The sequence below is a fragment of the Canis lupus genome, chromosome 7 (assembly GCF_048164855.1).
Source record: "Canis lupus baileyi chromosome 7, mCanLup2.hap1, whole genome shotgun sequence".
In the NCBI taxonomy this organism is placed as follows: domain Eukaryota; kingdom Metazoa; phylum Chordata; class Mammalia; order Carnivora; family Canidae; genus Canis; species Canis lupus.
In genome coordinates this window covers 60,011,784-60,031,907 of record NC_132844.1, presented here as the reverse complement: position 1 = coordinate 60,031,907, position 20,124 = coordinate 60,011,784, and the positions used below count along the sequence as shown (strand labels likewise).

The following is a 20,124-nucleotide window of genomic DNA, read 5'->3' as shown; positions in this document are numbered from 1 at the left end:
CAAACCCAGGTAGTCTGGCTACAGAGCCTGTGTTATTAATCATTGTTACTCTGACCCTCAGAGGCCACTGGAATATATAATGAATGTGTGCCCAGAATATTTTGAGTGAATAAATGAATGTTATAAATGAGTTGATGAGATTTCATTAAAGGAACTAAGGGAGCCACCAAATCTCCCCCAGATGAACAAATAAATGGACTCACCTACACAGGCCCAAGATTAGGTCATCTGCAAAACAAAAGGTCTAGTCCATTTCCCTAGCAGTCAAGGGAAGCAGCTTTCTACTACAGAACAGAGAGGAGTGTCTTGGCCCCTAGCACAGGGTATTCCACAGTAAAGAAAGGATCACTGTCTGGGCTCTAGTGAAGCCTGAAGGCAATGTTCCACTAGATGAATCAAGTGCCTCTGTTGTTATTCATGCTAACCTATAATCTTCAGGGGGCAGCCCGGGTGGCTCAGCGGCTTGGCGCTGCCTTCAGCCCAGGGCATGATCCTGGAGACCCGGGATCGAGTCCCACGTCAGGCTCCCTGCATGGAGCCTGCTTCTCCCTCGGTGTCTCTGCCTCTCTTTCTCTCTCTCTGTCTCTCATGAATAAATAAAATCTTTAAAAATATATATATAATCGTCATAACCATCTAGTATCTTGAGCCCTCTGACACAGAAAGAGGATACTCTGAGTGGCAAAAAAATTAAAATAAAAAATTAAAAAGCCTGCCTGATTAGAAAATGAGAGAGTCCAACTGTACATTTATGAACTGGAATTTGGTTTGTACCTCCGTTTTCCAGAGCTTGATAATCCTGGATGAGCTCATACCTCATGCCATCTGTGTGGCCAGACAAGGGTTGGCCACCTTTTAACTGCTTCGGTGCCATTCACCTCATGACTATATCCCAGAAAGCTTAGGAAGAAACATTCATGAAAAGGTTTATTTTTTCATAGGACACTGTTCCCCAGCCAAGGGGGCCCAGAGTGCCCTCCCCTGAATTCCCCTGCAGCCAGCGGCCTGAGCCCCACTCACACAAAGTTCTGAGCAATGGCCAGCACCTTGGAAAATTCACCTTCCCTCTGGCGAAGGCTGGTAGGGATGGGTGTCTTAATTCGAGTGCCCACAGGGTTACCATTGTCCTCAATGAGGACCACGTTGTTGGAGTCGAACCTGGGGGTCATCTGGGGGCCAGGCATGCGATGCCCCACAATGAGCGCCTTTTTCTTCTGTCCCTTGATGGCCAGCAGTATCCGGTCGCCCACCTTGCCCACCCCACTCTTGTTATAAACATGGATGCAACGAGGAGGGCGATGGTACGGAGTATTCCCCAGGGCACTGTTGTCCACCACACGGACCCGCGTCATCTTCTGAATTGCACTGAAGCTCCCAGTGGTGCTGGGGAAAGAGAAAAAAAGTCTTAGGTCTGTCTCTCTCCCAGTCAGGGTGCAGAGGCCCCTGAGGCCAAGGCCTGGGAGAGATCCAGGTTAGCAATGACATGCTGAACAGAGCAAAACCCAGGGCCCTGACAGAAAATCAGGTGCTTGTGAAGACTTTTCTGTGCCCAAGACAGCTTCCTCACAATCAAAAGCTTCTGTTGCTGGGTCAACATTCCAATTTGGAAGGATTTTAAAGACAGCCCAACTTTCTGTTACAACGAACTTCATGGCAGCCTAACTGAAAGCCTTTGGTATCCAAAAAAACTCTGAGGATTAAGGGAATATTTTATGGGCCAGGCCACACCTATTGCCTAGCCTGTAAAACCTGCTCCCCCAGAATAAACTGATTCCCAAACTTCCCATCTATGTGTTGCTGGGAACCAGGTGATAGGAGTTAAGTAGGTTGGCTAAGGGAGTCCCCTAACATGATGGAAGAAACCAGAAATAAGTCAAGGTTTCAATGCATTTTCCCCCATTAGAATGGAACTTTTTTTTTAAGCAGTACCTATTAAAGGCAGAGACGCTATTGTCAAGCAATCTGATAACAGTGGGATTTCTATTTTCCCAAAGCTAGCACTTTAAGTGCTAGCATTCTCCAGGATAATCCTAGGCTCTCCCCTCGTATCCCACATGCCTACTCTGGGGAAGTTTTATTTATTCCCTTTGCTTCCAACTAGTAAATCCCATCTCTAGCCTTACTCCTCGCCTATATTCTGGCCCTACATTTCCACTCTCAGCTCCCAACATGTCCCACTGATACTGCAGACTCACTAGGTCCCACGCTGACCTCATCATCTCCCCTTGCAAACCTCCCCATGCTGCTACATTTCTGATCTACATAATGGTTTCTCTAGCCTCCAAGCCATAAATCTCTCTCTCCATCAACACTCTGGCTGCCAAGTCCTATTGATACTACCTGTGAAGCTCTTCTGTCCTTTCCCTCCACCTCCACCAATACTTCTGTTTGGCAGCTTTCTCTCTTACACCAAGACTGTTACATTAGTGTCTTGTGTTGCCAGCCAAGAGCTCTTTTAGGACATAAAACTGAGACCACTCCCCTTAGAACTGCTGAATGGTCCACCATTGTCTACACTATTGACCTGGCCCCACTTACCTGCCCTCTGAGGACCATAGAGTACCTTGTGCCCTCCAGGCACGCCAAACCTCTCAGCCCTCTTTGGAGGTCTGGAACCTTCCTGGAGGTCTGGACAGGGCCTGCTCCCACTTCCCTTCTGGGAAGGCTGCCTCTGCTCTCCTTTCCTCCTCTTCCATTAGCAGCTCGGGTCTCAAGCTATCCAAAGTACCGTACAAACCTCTATTATTATACTGGTCACATTTCCTCAGACTTATTTGTTTCCAAGTTTGCTCCTGTGGCCAACTGTGAAGACTCTTTCAGCACAGGAAGCAATTCTTATTCATCTATGACCAACCCTAGGCGCAGTGCTCAGTAAATGCCAGGGAGTAAGTGCACAAATGGGGCCAGGAGGCATGTTTGCCAACAAGAACGAACCCCATGTTCTGTGTCCTAGCTTAGCATCTAAAAGGAGGGGAGGCTGTCACACTTCTATCATGCCAGAGTCTTGGTAATAAGCATATAACATTTTAAAAAGAGCTTCTGTTTTTAAAAGAGGGTTTTCAAGCATGGGGGGAATGACAGGGTTGAGATATGTTGGGGTCACTATAAATCTGGCAAAGACTGAAGTTTCATCTACTATAGGCCATTCCCTCTCCAATAGCAAAGCCACCTCCTTACCAATCCTCTTACCCAACTTGACCAAACCCCAGCTGCTCTGGCCCCTTTAGTTTTCCCAGATGCCAAGCCTACCTCTCTTCATTCCCACTCCCTTTCTAGTCACATAATACCCATCCCTGATGGGAGGTTTACTCCAAGACACAGCTCTAAGAATTGAATGGGAAAGTTACCTGAAACTGCGCTGGCTGAATGCTCTGCTTGCATGAGTGAAGGGGCCCCAGAGCCCAGCAAAAAAAGCCATGGCAAATCCTGCAGGAAAAGAGGGGGAAAGGATTTATTTCTAAATCAGTGTCCTTCCTTACTCAGAGCCAGCCTGCCAAGGACTCATGTGGGAGATGGTACTTCTAGCGTAAGATCATTAGTCACTAAATATAAATCTTAGTGGTTAAAAGATACGCAGATGATTAGATCGAACTCCAGCTACAGTTTTGCTGATTCATATTTTAACTGGGGTCAGAGAGTTGGAACGGCCCACAGCAGTTCTTGCTATAATACAATAGCACAGAGGATGCCTTCCTGGTTACATCACTTCCACAGACAGGAAGAAAGCAGGAATCCTCTGGTATACACCCACCTAGTGACCCCTCCCCAAGTCCTCCAGAGGCCTGCATACTAGTGCCACCATTGACACTCAGGTGCCTCCTGAAGTCTGAACTTTACTCCCTAAAGGTAAACTGCCCGAGCAGCGGCTGTATTGTCTTGTCACCACATTACCTTTCCCCAAATATAAAAGCCAGAACACCTGGGTAGCTCAGGGCTAGCCAAGTAGAGCCAAAGGATGTCCTTGCCAAGTCAATCACCAAAGCCGCTATCTGGGTCAGTATCCCAAACAACAATATAACACGGAAAAACTACCTGCCCCACACTACAGCTGAAAGCAGAGTTTGGGAGAACAAGTTGGAGATAAAAGGACAAACCCCAACCCAACACCAATGCCTCCAACTTGGAGAACCCCAACCCTGTGGCTCCCTAGCACCAACAAATATGGCAACCCCAGCTGCCGGCCAACACTTGGGCATCAGTTAGGGCCATGTGTAAGAAAATCCTACAGCCAGCTGCAAAACATGCCTGTTCTATCCAAACGTTTGGCTGCACATGGCCTCATGGAGAACTCTGCTGAGAAAGACCTCTACCACACACAGCCTTCCCTCACCTAAGTTCAAAGCACCTCAGATAAGATTTTATTTAATAAGGGTGGGAGAGGGAGCCACTATTTACTTCCAAAGAAATATCCAGACACTCCAGAAATGTTTATTAACTACAATTTAGCCTCAAATCACAAGCTTAGTCACCAGTGTTTTCCATAAGACAACTCAGGAAGCACTGGCCAAAATGTAACTATGATCAGAAAAGTAATTGCAAAAGGCAGCAGTGAACTTATAGAACTATCAACATCTGACACATTGAATCAAAGACTAGCAGACCAGGCCAGCTTTACCTTTATTTTATTTTATTTTTTTTTAAAGATTTTATTTTTTTTTATTTATTCATGATAGTCACAGAGAGAGAGAGAGGCAGAGACACAGGCAGAGGGAGAAGCAGGCTCCATGCACCGGGAGCCCGATGTGGGATTCGATCCCGGGTCTCCAGGATCGCGCCCTGGGCCAAAGGCAGGCGCCAAACCGCTGCGCCACCCAGGGATCCCTCAGCTTTACCTTTAAAGCTGGGTGACCTGGGACAAGAACTCTTGAGCTTTGACTTCCCCATCTGCAATAACTACTCACAGCTGGTCATGGGATAAGCTGTATGAAGCACGGAGCACAGTCCCTGACACTCAGAACCTACTGGCTGTCTCTGTCACCATCATCATGGCCCATCCAATTACATCTCGTCTTACAGATGAGGAAACAGAGATACAGAGAGACTACAGAGTGATGAAGTGACTTGTGTGAAGACTCACAGCTAGCCACAGGCAAACCCAGAACCAGGCCTAGCCTCAGTCCAAGGGTCTTCCCCAACACCTTATAGCTTCACCCAGCCATATAATGCTCACTTCTTGCAGGAGAGTTCAGGGTGAGCAGTGGCAGATTTAAGGGTCATCTGGTCTGCTTATTTTTTTTCTTTCTTTTTTTTTTTTTTTTTTTAAGATTTTACTTATGTATTCATGAGAGAGAGAGAGAGGCAGAGACACAGGTAGAGGGAGAAGCAGACTCCTCACAGGAACCCAATGTGGGACTCGATCCTGGAACTCCAGGATCACGCCCTGAGCCAAAAGCAGACACTCAACCACTGAGCCACCCAGGCATCCGTTTTCTTTCTTTTTGAAAGCCAATAGTTATAACACACCAGGCACTAGACTGAGGGCTTTACGTTATCCTCTCATTTAAGCTTCACAAAAACTCTATGGAACAGGCATTAGTATTAGCCTCATTTCACACATGAGGAAATAAGGCCCGTTGAGGTTAGAGAATTCGCCCAAGGTCACACAGCCAGGAGTGACAAAGGTGAAATCTGAACCCCAGTAGCTGGGCTTCCCAAACCCAACAGCTCTTACTCAACAGCTAACATGCATGGTTTAACTTTAAATATTAATATTTTTCCAACTGTGAATTCATCTTTGTTCCATCACTGGTATCACAGGCACATTTTTCTCTTGCCCAACTCAACGCTTGCTGAATCAACTGAAATGTATAAACACCAGGTGAAAATTACTCACTTTAATCCGATTTAAGTTTTGAAGACAATGTGTAGTGTAGGTGGCAAGAATAACTCCAGACTGAACAATAACTAAAAACTAGCCTTAAAAAAAGTTTTTTTAAAGGCTCTGAAAAGCAGTCCGTCTGGTCCAGGCTGCAGGGACCTCTGATGTCAGCTAAGCTTTCCCATCTGACTCTAGCGGGCCCTTGTTCTCACTCCCAGGAAGAGGCTCCTCAGCTCCTCCACAGAACCCTCAAGATTAGCCCAGCACCACCCACCCACATTCCCTCTCCTGAGAACTGCAACACCCTCCCCCTCCACACTGCACCTCTTCCTCAATAACACTTATGTTAATCCAAGGACTGCCAAAGTGCTGGGGGCTTCCCAGAACTTTCCCGACTTGGGTCCAACAAACCCACGATTCAAGGCACCTCTCTCCAATCTGTTGGGCAGCCTGGGCACAGACCCAAACCCAGACCTCTTCTCCATGCCTTGCTCATAAGCCACCCCCACAACCTATGCCCATCTCTGCCCAGCTAAATCTGACCCAGCGCCAAATGCATCTCCTCCAGGAAGCTTTGTGTAAAATTGCAGCATCATTTGCTACCCCTCTTGTACATTGAGGACACTGGGGGATCCCGTGCCAGAGGAACTCTCATAGCTCCAATGTTCACTATCCAAACTCAGTCACTGCATAAATTTAGATACTTTTTTTGAGATAAGGCTGATAACACTTAACATTCTAGTTCTTGCTATTCATTCTCCAAAATTCAGGAACCAGAGATCTTGGTAACATGGCATCTGAACTCACACAAGAATTCACAGATCATATAGACTCAGATCATAAGGATTATGTGTAGTGCCCTCAGACACAGGAGCAACACACTCATATCTCCAGGGGGTGCTTCCATTTTCACAAGGTCCAATTCAAAGACTTTTCACTAGCTCTTTAGTGGATTTGATAGTGACTGCCGCCACACCCAAAGAACTTAAGACATCCAGTGAACAGCAGTAAGCATTCTCATAAACAAGAAAGCACAGAAGAACCAAATATGTTCACTTACTGTATACATGTCCCTTGTTTCTTTAAAATAACAAAAACAAAAACCTATGGTCCCCTCCATTCCCACTCCAGCAAAAGACCCCAGCAAGTCTTGATAGAGTAGGAACACAATGAATATTTGTTGAATAAAATAAATGAGGTAGCCAACAGAAAAACAGAATCCCTTCACCTGTGGCTCCACACAGAAGGAAAGCCAGACCCTGTAGAGCTCTTACCTGTGTATCAGGAACCGGGACATCACATGCAAGCATACTTTAGAACCACAGCACCAGTCATGGGAGGATCAGCCCATGCCATGTTTACAAGCCCCTAGAATCATCTCAGTGGGCCTACAATGCCCACTGGTCATTCTTGTGTCCTTCATTCAGGCTCCCAGTGACTTGGGGAAGCCTCCCTGACAAAGGAAAAACACCTCATCCCACCACTAAATAACTGGTTTGGATCAGACAAGAGTAATGGAGGCAGCAATATACTTCAAAGCAACTCTGAATGACCTTGATGTTATTTCCCAGCATAAATCCATCAGCAGACATAGGCCCTGATTCACTTCAGAGCAGTCTATATATAATGCTTTGTTTCACAAGCAATGTCATTCTGAGTCTTGTATTTGCACAGGAAAAAAAACCCCAATGACATTTCCTTCTCCACAACACTCTCACTCAGAGGTCAACTATTCAGGAGACTCCAGTGCCAGAGATGGCTTTTCATGCCACTTCCTGGTCAGCATCAAGTATTGCCCTCCAGGTTTAGGGTATGAATCACAACCTCTCCGGAGAGAGGGAAGGGGGGTGGGGGGAGCAAGAGAAGGAAGGAAGGAAGAAAGGAGGGAGGGAGGGAGAAGGGGAGGGAGGGAGGGAATGAAAGAGAGAGATTACTTCATACAGTCCAAGAATTGTGTTCATTTTCCATCCTGGTTTAGCTTTAAGATCTCCCTTCCATTTTGAAGGCCAGGGAGGGCTGTAAGTTTCAGGGACACACAGGTGAATATTTTACTTGGCAACACCTTATAGGTCCCATTGGAAATACACTCAGTGAGAGCAGGGACCAGGTCTGCACTGGTCAGTGCTACACACTAGAAAACTCAGTGTAATTGCACACAAATGGAGTTTACTAAGTATCTATTAAATGAATACAATTCAATCTGCAACTGCAATTCATGCTCAAGTTCCAGAGAGGTTCCATAATGGAGGGGTTGGTGGTCTTTCTTGTGTCCTTCACTCAGGCTCCCAGTGACTTGGGGGAAGCCTCCTAGACAAGGAGAACTCATGTTTAGTGAATTTTAACACACAGAGACTCAGCTGGAAAAGCAGACAGAAAGAGCCTATACCTCTGGTGCTTTCAGGAAAGCAAGAATGTACCACTTGAGCAAGGATCAGCAAAATGGTATACTTAGTATCAGAGATATATACATGGATACAGGGGATCCCTGGGTGGCTCAGTGGTTTAGTGCCTGCCTTCAGCTCAGGCCCTGATCCTGGAGTCCACGGATCAAGTCCCACATCAGGCTCCTTGCATGGAGCCTGCTTCTCACTCTGCCTGTGCCTCTAGCGCGCTCTCTCTCTCTCTCTCTCTCTATCATGAATAAATAAATAACATCTTAAAAAAATAAGAGAGAGATATACATGCATACATATATATTGTCTCCACCTGAACAATTTCCATCTTTAAGTGCCTGAACATGTTAAGTACATTTTAAAGGACTCTCAAGAGGAATAGACTCTAAAAATAGAGCAAAAAAAAAAAAAAAAAGTTCAGCACAATCACAAAGGTGTGTTCAAAGGACATTGTCAGTAACTGAAAAGAAACACTACACAAATGCAAGGTCTAGCCACAAAAAGGAAAAACACTTAGTGTAAAGATAGAAGCATCCCTCTTAATTAAAGCAGGGAAAGGCAGAAGCCTACCCATTTCTTCTGTACCAAAAAGTACTCTTATTTGTTGCTTAAAAACTCATTATTTGGGACGCCTGGGTGGCTCAGCAGTTGAGCGTCTGCCTTCGGCTCAGGGTGTGGCCGCAGTTCAGAGATCGAGTCCCATGTCAGGCTCCTACAGGGAGCCTGCTTCTCCCTCTGCCTGTGTCTCTGCCTCTCTCTGTGTCTCTCATGAATAAATAGGTAAAATCTTAAAAAAAAAAAAAAAAAAAAAAAAAAAAACTCATTGTTTTGTTGTCCAAGTAGTCCCTTTTAGGAAGTTTTGTGCATTTTTTTTCAAACCTCATCCAAGTAGAATATATTACAATTCTCAAAGTACTTTCATAGATCACTTTGTTGGATGATTCCCTTTTTTTTTAAGATTTTATTTTATTTTTTAAGATTTTATTTATTTATTCATGAGACACACAGAGCGAGGCAGAGACACAGGCAGAGGGAGAAGCAGGCTCGATGCAGGGAGCCCGACATGGGACTCGATCCTTGGACTCCACAATCATGCCCTGAACCAAAGGCAGATGCTAAACCGCTGAGCCACCCAGGCGTCCCAAGATTTTATTTTTAAGTAATCTCTACATCCAACATGGGGCTCGAACTCACTTACTCTACTGACTGAGCCAATGGATGATTCCCTTGATGAGCACCCAAGAGAAACCTATAGACAAGTAACAAAAAGGAACAGTCTGCAAGGGGCTGAATCTGCTAAGGGTTTTTGAATAGTTCTGAGGGCTCAATAAAGTACCATTTGCAGATGAAGAAATGAAGTCCAAAATACTAAGCAACTTGCTGACTGTCCAAGGTCAGAAGTCTGTATCTATTTTACCCTATACAACTAAGATGGCTGCTCTAATCACTAATAAACTTCACAGAAACACACCTCACAGAGGGCAAGCATTCTTTCTCTTCTGCCAAATCTTTTAAAATTCAGGTATTAAAAAGCTTTTTCATTAAATTAAATTTCACTTAGCTAACATACAGTGCAGTATAGGTTTCTGGAATAGAATTAGCACTGATTTATCACTTATATACAACACCCAGTGTTTAATACCGTCTATCTAGCCAATCCCCCACCTACGTAAAAAGCTTTTTTTTTTTTTTTTAAGGTTTATTTACTTTAAAGAGAGAGCATGCATGCACAAGTGAGGGGAGGGGCAAAGGGAGAGAATCTCAAGCAGACTCCCCACCGAGTGCACAGCCCCATGCAGACTCAATCCCATGACCTTGAGATCATGACCTGAGCCAAAACCGAGAATTGGATGCTTAACTGACAGAGCCACCCAGGCACCCCCTGTCTTTTCAATAAATATCTACACTACACCCAGCCCAGGACCAAAGCTGAAACTGATCTGATTCTCCTACCAAGGTGTCAGTTTTCACAGCATCACTATCAATAAGCAAAGCATCCCTCCATGGTACAGTGGGCTGTTTCTACCAAGGCTACCAGTGAGGGCCCCATTTCTCAATTTCATTCACAAAGATAAAATGTTTCCAGGGTTCTTGTCCCATGCTTATTTATTTACCTTATGTTCCACCTGGTTAAGAAAGTACTTAAAATAGTGGTTCTTTAATATACATGATAATTCTCAATTATTCAAGTTGGTTTTTCAGTGTGTGGATTTTATCTATTCTAGTTTTGCTGCATGCGCGCGCGCACACACACACACACACACACACACACACACACACACACCATCCCTACCTCGCAAGTGTCCCAGAAATAAGTCTGTAACAATCTTGGTATGGTCAAAGTCAGAAAAACTGTACAAGGCAAAATTAAGTTCTACTTAATCACATACACTAATCCTTCCCATTAGTACCTCTACTGGGCCAGTGGCAAGGAGCCGGGTTTATGGAGATGTCAGTTGGGCAGGCAGGCAGTAGAGAAAAGGAAAAGCCTAGAGGAGCCCCTGGTCTCAAAGACAGGATGCTGCTAATGGAAAGCACATCTCTTTGACTTCCATCCTCTGGCGCCTCAGAAACTCTGTCAACTAGGAGTCCTAGGGAAGACCAATGAAGCATGCAAATGAAAATGCTTTGGCTTCCTTCAAGAAAGGGGTCATCCTCAAGTGAGGAATCCCTCTCTGAATTAACCAGTAGGGACTAGGTCTGCAGCATAAGCAGTCTGTTCCCATGGATGCTGACCAGGGAGAAGAGCTTCACTCCCTAATTCTCAGGGAGGCACCATGGGTGTGTCTTAAGATTCTTCACTCCTAAAAGTGTTTTTCAGCTAAAGTAGACATGACGAAGTGCTTCTTCCCTTTTCTAAAGACACAAATGATTTTTAGAAAGTTTTTGATGGGGACTTTCTCACTCTGACTTGTTTTTCACTAATAAAGAGTAAGCTACCTAGTGCCTTTCTTAACAAGAGAGTGGATCATCTGAGCCAGAGCAACATTGCTGGACTCTGAATCAGTCCTCTCTTACAAACTGGTTGTCACTGCTAATACGCCTGTACAATTGCACGAGGGTGAGCTACAACCCAAAACAAATCAGCCTCTAAAATGAAAGATAAAAAAAAAGATAAAAAAATAAAAATAAAAATAAAAAAATAAAATAAAATGAAAGATAACTTATAACTAGTCCCCCCATAACCATAAGAACTACCCAAGTAACAAATAGGAAAATCCATTTTATGTGGATCCCCGAACACAAAAACGGGGCAAGGCAGGTTTTAAAGGACTCTTATATCATCTAAAATTCTAAATGCTGAGGAGAGTCTAAATAATAATGTTCAGGGATCCCTGGGTGGCGCAGCGGTTTGGCGCCTGCCTTTGGCTCAGGGCGTGATCCTGGAGACCCAAGATCGAATCCCACATCGGGCTCCCGGTGCATGGTGCCTGCTTCTCCCTCTGCCTGTGTCTCTGCCTCTCTCTCTGTGTGTGTGTGACTATCATAAATAAATAATAAATAAATAAATAAATAAATAAATAAATAAATAAATAAATAAATAAATAAAGTTCAGTGCCTAACAGAGTGCCACCTGAAAAATGAATTCCATGCCAAGGTGTTTACCCCTGATATTCAGGAGCAACAATAAACTATTTTGGCCACTGTTTCTTCATGGATTCCACAGTGCATGTGATTCAATTATCATTTCAGGGTTTTTGAAAAGTTCCCTCTTCTGTCTGTTAATATGTGGTAATCTTAATCAGGCACAGACAGAAATAGACCAGGAATCCCCCACATGTTCAGATTAAAAAATAGTGATACATAAGAAATACCTTGCAGTGATCCTCAGAGATCCACTTCCATTACAAGTGCTATTGGCAATGGATCACACCAGCTTTACAACCACAAAATCAACACAATAAGCAAGAAGCTCCATAGGAAATATGCCTCCAAGAAGCTCTAAGGCTTGAATGGACAATTCCATCCAAGAAAAATAAAAACAAAAACAAAAAAAGAGTAGATTCCTTGTCATCTAAACTGCTTGCTCCTACCCAAAACAACTTGCAGAATTCAAATCTACAATGACCCTTCCCACCAGGAAGTCTACCAAAGACAGTTTCACCCCACACTCCTTTCTACCCTTCCCAAGTAAGCCAACCCACCTCCTATCTTGACAAAATGATTGTTCTTAAATTGCATTAACTTCCATGAATGAAGAGTAAACAGTCTTTCTTCCTGGACAGTTATCTCCCTAAAAAAAAAAAAAAAAAAAATAGAGACACACTCTATTCTTTACGGTATGTTCCCAGGGTGCTGAATCCTCGTGTACAGTTTAAATGACTGAACATTCAGACTGAGGAAGGCAAGAAAGCAAACAGGAGGATACAGAAGATCAATACATTTTGAAGTTTTCCGTGACACACAAAAAGCACACAGGGTATAACACCTAACACATTCACATCCGTATGTGCACCTGAAGCAAGCATCAAGAAATAATACTTGGTCTAGGTACGATGCACAGTGATCTCTTCTTCTTTTTCTTCTTCTTCTTTTTTTTTTTTTTTTCTTTTTTAATGATGGCCATGATGCACTAAACTGGATCCCAGCTAACCAATGGGACTTAGTTTGAATGGGAGTTCAGTTTGAACTGCAACAAGTCACACCCCCCAGGGGCATTCCACAAGCAGTTTGAAGGAACCCTTCAAAAAGCCAGCGGCCAGCAGAGAAAAACGACCAATCACGAGAACCAGACACAGCCAGGTGGGCAATGCCCTTCCTCCTCCGTCCAGCAGCCGAGCCGAGCCGGGGTGTAAGTAGCTCCTAATCTCCCAGCTTTTTCCAAGTCACCCAACGGGACTCCATCACATGCCCTTCTGTTACCCTGTTTGTAAATTCAGTCCAATCTCTTAGGACGGCAAAGTTCACTGACTGCCCACTCTGGAAAGCAAGACTTGCTCTTTGTCCCCAGACCGACCCCCTTCACGCCCGGAGGAAAAGAGCCTTCCCCAAATTCAGTGCACAGGGTGGTGCTCTGCGTGCCTCTGCGATCTCTGCGTGGGTGCCACAGGCACACACAAGCCTGTCCCTCCCTCTCCCTTCCCCTCTCTCCATCTTTTCAGGCTTAGTCCCAGGCTGATGCAGCCTCTGGTGAAATGAGAAACCAGGGAAGCCCCTGGAGCCGGGGGAGCCACGCATCCGCTCGACAGTGAAAGCAGCGGACTGGCTCTCCACACCACAGAAGCGCCTGGCAGGCGAGTCCCAAAGTCGTCGGAAGACGGGGAGGGGAGGGAGGGGAGGGGAGGGGAGGAAGGGGGGGAGGGGAGGGGAGGGAGGGGAGGAAGGGGAGGGAGGGGAGGGAGGGGAGGGGAGGGAGGGAAGCGGAGAGAAGCAGACAAACTCGAGGAGCCGCGCGCCGCACAGCGACCGGCTGAGGCCGCGGGTCAAGGCTGCAGCGCAGCCCCCCTCCCAGCACGGCCCCCCACCCCTAGAAGGCGGGCGAGCGCAGGCGGCCGGCCCCGCGGGGTCGGGGTCAGGCCGGGGTCACCGGGGTCACGGGGCGCCCCGGCTCAGCGCGACCCCTCCCCTGCCCCTCCGCCCCCGCGGGGCCCACTAACCTCCCACCCAGCCCCGGGGGAGAGGGGGCGCGCCTTCCCTGCTGCGGGGAGGAAAGAGAGCGGAGGAGAAGTTCGGAGCTTAGTGCCCACTCCCCACCGCCACCCCGCCGTACCGCTCTCGCCGCCCCGGAACGGCCCGCCGCGGCCTCCCCGGCCCAGCGCCGCCTTCTCCCCCCGCGGCGCGGCCGCGACACTGCGCCTGCGCGCCCGACCCGGCCGGGCGAGCGGCGTCTGAGCGTGCGCGCGCGCCTTGCGTGTGCTGGCGTGGGGGGCGGGGCGTCCGCGGCCCCGCCCCCTCCTCGTCCCCCTCCCTCCTCCCGTTCCCCCTCCCCCAGACACTGCCGCGGCCGCCGCAGGAGCCCGGAGCTCGAGCCGCCCAGCGACTCCCCCTCCCCCTCCCCCAGCCCCGCCCCGCCCCAGCCCGGGGCTCCGAGCCGGAGCCGAGTCTGCGCCTGGGGGTAAGTACGCGACCCTTCCCCAACCCCTTCTCTTTTCTTTGAGGATCCTACCGCCACCCAAAGAAAACCCCGGACTCAGCTGCGTGTCCCCTCCCTTCAGCCTCCTTGCGGGACCCAGAGGTGCCCGGGCCCGCGGGACCCAGTGGTGCCGCGCGCTGCCCCCAACCCCGCGCCATCCTGAGCCAAACACGAGTCCTCCGAGCCCCGCCGAGGGTCCAGATGTGCGCCGCCGTCTGTCCCCACCCCTGGGGAGACCCCGAGGGGTGGGACCCCCGCCCCCCCCCGCCCCCGGCCCCGGCCCCGGCCCCCTAGCGCCTCCCTTCTCCCACCTGCCCAGTCCAGGTGCGCGTCCCCCGCGCGCCCCTCCAGGGTTCCAGCTGCGCCCCCACCAGCCCGCTGCCGCTGGGGGAACCTGCCGCCCCCGCCCCCGAGTTTTGGATCCCAGGGTCGCCAAGTCCAGCGCCCTCGGTCTCTTTTACCTTCTCTCCTGTTCCTGGGGCTGAGTACCCCAGAAGCCGGCCCGGGGCAGCGGTTCGGCCCGTGCAAGGGCAGGGTCTGCGGGTGCTGGCATGAGGCCGGCCGCTCGCTGCCCCCAGCCCGTCTGGGGACTGGTCGCGGGCCGGGGAGGCGACTGGCCCCGTGAGCGTGTCCTCTCCTTGCGCCCCACACAGTGCAGTTCATTCATGAGCCGCCCGGGCCTGCGTTGGAGGGTGCGGTGGGGAAAGGATTCAGACGCGGAACCAGGAGTGGGGCAAAGGCCCTGTTGGGGGGAGGGGGCGCGCTTTGTCCCTCCTGGCCTTCCTGACCGTCTAGGGAGGACAGTCCCAAAGATTTGGTGCCTTGTTCTTCAGAAGAGAAGGACACTTGGGAACTGGAGAGGAGAGGTCAGAGGGGCTGCCTGCCCTTGGGGCTCTGTGCCTGCCACCTGCCAGGGTCCCCTGGGGGGAGGTCTGTTGGCTCAGCACTCCACTTCCCTGGGGGGCAGGAGAGCCCTGGCTTCTCTACCCAGTACCATCCTCTCGCCTTTCCCTGGGTCTGCCCAGGAAGAATGAGGTTGTGCACAGCCCCTCTTGAGGTCGGACCCTTAGTCTTGCCTCGCAGGTGCATGTGAGGAGAGGAGTGGGAGTGTCTACCAGGCTTCCAGCCCTGATGTGCTGGCAGCATGACTGTCCTCCAGGGCACCAGAGGGTCCAGGCCCTGGCTTGCTCCAGGTGGCACATGCTGGGGCCTGCTGCTGGCTCACCCAACTCAGGCTTGACCTGTGGGTAGGTGGGTGGGTAGGGATGTAGCAAGGCAGAAGGCCAGTGGTGGGTGGCTAAAGGTAGCTAGGGTAGCTAACCCCCTTTTGGACATTCTACAAGTTCTCTCCAATTGTAACAGAGTCTTAGAGACCTCAGTTCAAATTCCAGCTCTGCCATTCTTTAGCTGTGTGACCTTGACAAATTACTTAACCTGTCTGAACCTTAGTTTTAATATAAAAGTGTGTTTACTACCACCTCCTTACATGATTTGTCATGGGGATCAACTAGATAACGCAGGTAAAGAGTCTGGCACCCTGCCTGGTTGTTGATCAATAACAGGTTCTCTTCTCTGAACTTCTGACCCATCCTAGCATAGCATCACCCTCCTATGCTCCCCCAACCTTTCCAACCTGCTACAGATGGATTGGGTATGTTTGAAGAGTTTGGAAACACACCCTGCCACTTAGAGGCTGGGTCCCAAATGCCATATGAGCCCCTGGGTCTAAACAAGAAACCCATCCTGAGTGAGAGGCTCTATTATATTAAAGTCTGTTTTCCTTTATTTTGATTTTGACCAATTTTTCTCCACTAAACCAACCCTTTAAAGCCACACTTTATTAATAACAGTAGCTATTTTTTTAGAATCCATCACGTGACTTGAATTGTATTAAGAGTTTTACATAAATCATCTTATTTCGTTCTCAAAACAACCACACTACTGAATTATTCCCATTTTTCAGATGAAAGAACTGAGGCCCAGGGTGGTGAAGTAAATTTGCCCAGGTCAGTAGCCAGATCTGTCTCATCCTAGAGACTGAACTCTTAACCACCAGGCCCTGTTGCCTGTCATCTGCCCCTCTCTCGAAACCTGAAATCACAACCACAGGGTCTGAGTGGAGGGTCTGGCAGCTACAGGCAAGAAGGAAGACAAACAGAAATAGGGTGTGGCATTTCTCCAGAGCCATAGCTGACACCCCCCAGGCCCCTGGTGGAAGCAGCTACTCTGTTGGCGGGGCAGCAAAATGCAGTGGTCAAGAGCATATACTTAAACCAAGTTACCTGAGTCTATATCTGGATCTCCGACAGACAGGCTGTGTGATGTTGGGCAAGTTATGTACCCTCTCTGTACCTCAGTTTCTTCTCAGGATCCTGATGGCGAGGAAATGAGTTGACATGTGTAAAGCGCTTAGAACTGTGCCTGGCACAAAATCAGAGTAAAACAAGTATTTGATAAATGCATTCTTTTCCTACTATATTTATTTTCACTTGTGGATACTTTTTAAATGCATTCTTTTCCTACTACCTTTATTCTCATTTGTGGATACTTTTTTGCCAGGCCAGTGAAGTTGGGAGGGGTGGAACAAGGATATTAATACTTCTTTGCTACAGTTTGGAAGACTGAGGCCCAGGTTACATAGTAGCAGAGCTGGCCTCCATCATCACCTCCTCCCTACAGACCTCACTGCCTTCCTATGAGCCCAGGCCCTAAATGAAATCTCCCCCCACCCTCACCACACACACACTTCTTAATGGTAAAATAACAACCTTTAGATAGCTGGAAATAAAGTCCTCTGCCACCCTCCACACACTGCTAGCTAAATTCCAGGACTAGAGAAATTCCAGGATACAGCTGGCTGAGTGGATGAACTGCCCCCGCCCCAACACCTCCCCGCAAATATTCTGCCTCAGTCTCTTCCCTCCTCCCAGCTGCTCTCACTGAAAAGCTTTGAACAGCTGCCCTAGGTGAAGTTCAGCCCAGCAACCCCGCCCTCACAATTTGGAGCTCAGAGTAACCCAGTCAGCCTGAAGAGCCACCAGCCCTGGCTCCACCCTTTACCTGCCCTGTGACCTCTCAGTGAGTTGCTTCTCCTCCCTGGGTCCCTACTTCCTCCCCTGTAAAGTGGGGACAGTGATCTGATCCTGCAAGTGTGCCCTGCCTTCCTGGGTTATTGGTGTAGAGGGGCCGGGGTTGGGGAGAATAAGATCAATGCACTTGTGGAGGGAAGAGTGTTTTGTGACTGTGAAGAGGGAGGCAGCAGATGGGCACAATAATTTCAGTTACTAAGCATCTACCTGGACCTTCACCCATCCTATGGGGTCTCCTTAATATAGAAGCTCCCAGAATGTTCCACCTTCCTTTGGTGTGGAGAGGACTGGGAGGGGGACGCTTCAGGGGTTAATACCCATCGCATTCTCATCAGGTGGAGCCTTGGAATTAGGAAGACAGGCAAAAAGTAGGAATGGACTGTCTTTATTGCTGGAGTACACTGGAGTTGGGAGTTGACGAGGGAGGCGCTAATGCAGAGGGCCCCCAAATACCAGAGACCCTAGCTACCTTTAACTCTGGTGCCCCAGGGTTCTATGCACCTTTTGTTTACATACCCAGCCTCCCAGGCACACCCACACACACACCTCAACTTAGAGACCAGTCTCCTGTCTCCCCCCAACACACACACAAATAGACACATCAGCACACATCTACACACCTAAGCATACACATTCCCACAGTGCTCTGGTGTTTTCTAGCCAGGGAACATTTAATGAGCTTTTATGAAGGTTTCATGTTCTACAGAGTACTGTTCTAGGCACATGAGAAAAGCATGGTGCCCTGAACTGTGTTCTAGCTTTAAAAAGAGGTTGACCTAGGTTTGAACACCATCATTTTATTAGCAGTGTGACTTAAGGAAAGTTACTTAACCTCTCTGAGCCCCTGTACCCTCATCTTAAAATGGCAATAATATCCAACTCAAGACTGTTAAGGATTAAGTGAAATTATGTATGTGTTATTCTTGAAACAGTGGGCTCTCAATAAATGGTGCCTGTTGCAATCACTAAATTAATGGGGTTTTTGGTTTTGGAATTTTTTTTAAGATTTTGTTTATTTGAGAGACGCCTGGGTGGCTCCACAGTTAAGCATCTGTCTTCGGCTCAGGGCATAATCCTGGAGTCCCGGGATCAAGTCCCACATCGGGCTCCTCGCATGGAGCCTGTTTCTCCCTCTGCCTGTGTCTTTGCCTCTCTCTCTGTGTATCTCTCATGAATAAATAAAATCTTAAAAAAGAAAAAAAATTTGTTTGAGAGAGAGTACAGGCGAGCACACAGGAGAGGAGGAAGCAGGCTCCCCACTGAGCAGAGAGCCAGGACCCTGGGATCGTGACTTGAGCTGAAGGCAGATGCCTAACTGACTGACCCAACCAGGCGCCCCTGGGATTTTTTTTTTTTTAAGGCAATGTGGCCTGGAAGAGAAGAGGCAGGCATAACACACCGGGCAGTTACTACCTTAGCCTTCCTAACACAGGTTTTTCAGAGACTCCTTGGGACCAAGTGAAACATAACCAGAGCTTCCCCCATCCATCTGAGAGCTGGTGTCTCTTGCCCTGTAATTGAAGTGTTAGGAAGAGGCTGGGGAAAAGCAGGCATCGGGTGGGCAGGAGAAACCCTCTGAGTCTCCCCAGGGGGCTGGAGGTTGCTTTGCTTCCAGAGTTACAGTCACCGATTCTAGGTTTGTTGTTCTCTCTCTTTGTCTGGTTTCCTCTCTTCCCTGGGGAACCCCCGCCTCAAGGCAGAGTTTCAGTGTAGTCGGCAGAAGGGGCCCCCAGGGGCCCCCCAGTAGGACGCGGGTGGGGCAGCAGCGCCTCGGCCATGTGTCTCCTCCACCCTGGGAGCCTCCCCAGAGCCCTGCTAGGCTTTGTCCCCAGGCACTTCCAGAATCCAGGTATCTGGGCTGGCTGCCCCTTACCTCCTCCTCCTCCCCGCCCCAGCCACCCAGACTGTAGGGCTGGACCGCCTGGGCAGCGCTGGGGTCGGGGCAGGAGGCTACTCCCCTGGCAGTCCAGGGCTGGGGCAGGCTAAGAGGCCCCCGCCTACTCCCTCTTCTTTTGCCAATGGAAAAGCTCTCTGGAGGGCACGGCATTCCCAGCCTGCCCTGCTCCGGAGGCAGGAGCAGGGCACTCTGGGAGTTGTAGTCCTCATGCCACTCAGGTGACCCCTGTGCTGAGATAATTGGAGAGGTGAGGAAGCTGGAGGGGGGAGGAGGGTGTAGCTGCTTCCAAGGCAGAAGAAAAGCAATGAGAGTAGGCAGGAGTAGCTGAGACCAGGCAGGTAACAAACCCAGAAGTGTACTTTTTAACTGACTTCCCATTCTGACCCCTCTGTGCTCAGGTCCTTACCCTGAGCACAGAGGGCCAGCTCTGAAGCTGAATCTCTCTTTTTTTTTTTTTTTCTTTTCTTTTTTTTTTTTTTTTAGAAGCTAATTTTATTGAGAAAGTGATTAACAGAGTTGAAAACTAAGCAAATGAAAGCATGCCATTTTTCTAATAGAGGTAGGAAGAGAAGATCAGGATGAGCTAGCTGGCTCCTGACTCATCCTCCCCTGGCCTCTAGACCCCACCTCTTAGCCTTGAATCCTTAGGCCTAAGACCTCTCCCCATCTTCCCTCATACTCAGTTGCCAGAGACAGGGACACAGAGAGAGAGGGAGAGAAAGAAAAAGCAAGCATGAAAGTGTGTGTGTGTGTGTGTGTGTGTGTGTGTGTGTGTGGTATGGAGGTGGTGGGAGGTAGACATTAGAGACTCACAACTTCCAGCTTAGAAAAACCAGTCTCCCCAGTCCAGATCT

At 48.6% G+C, this 20,124-nt stretch overlaps 2 protein-coding genes across 6 annotated transcripts in view; one reads left to right on the top strand and one right to left on the bottom strand.

Moving 5' to 3' along the window:
- Positions 1 to 914: 914 nt before the first annotated feature.
- MRPL14 (mitochondrial ribosomal protein L14) lies at positions 915 to 14,919 on the bottom strand. 3 transcript variants are annotated; one of them, XM_072832869.1, is made up of 3 exons: positions 14,746 to 14,919; positions 3,348 to 3,426; positions 915 to 1,383 (listed from the first exon to the last, which is right to left on the bottom strand). In XM_072832869.1, the coding sequence occupies exons 2-3, from the start codon at positions 3,416 to 3,418 to the stop codon at positions 1,017 to 1,019; spliced, it is 438 nt and encodes a 145-aa protein (XP_072688970.1). In that variant the 5' UTR covers positions 3,419 to 3,426; positions 14,746 to 14,919; the 3' UTR covers positions 915 to 1,016. The 3 variants fall into 3 exon arrangements, with proteins under 3 accessions (XP_072688970.1, XP_072688972.1, XP_072688971.1); XM_072832871.1 differs by lacking the exon at positions 14,746 to 14,919 and adding an exon at positions 13,922 to 14,027; XM_072832870.1 differs by lacking the exon at positions 14,746 to 14,919 and adding an exon at positions 12,357 to 12,440.
- TMEM63B (transmembrane protein 63B) overlaps positions 13,319 to 20,124 on the top strand; it is a 25,233-nt gene continuing 18,427 nt past the window's right edge. For 2 of the 3 annotated variants that reach the window (XM_072832868.1, XM_072832865.1), the window contains exon 1: positions 14,134 to 14,266. The gene's annotated coding sequence lies outside the window, so the exon portion shown is untranslated. Of the gene's footprint in view, positions 13,446 to 14,133; positions 14,267 to 20,124 lie in introns of those variants that run through there. The other variant, XM_072832866.1, reaches the window with a different exon arrangement.

Excerpts from the sequence above, each read along its gene's own strand:
- MRPL14 (XM_072832870.1), bottom strand. The coding sequence starts at position 12,393 with ATGCAATTTAAGAACAATCATTTTGTCAAGATAGGAG. Across the intron at positions 3,427-12,356 it reads TCATTTTGTCAAGATAGGAG|GATTTGCCATGGCTTTTTTT; the intron begins GTGGGTTGGCTT and ends CTTTTCCTGCAG. Across the intron at positions 1,384-3,347 it reads TTCAGCCAGCGCAGTTTCAG|CACCACTGGGAGCTTCAGTG; the intron begins GTAACTTTCCCA and ends CTCTTTCCCCAG.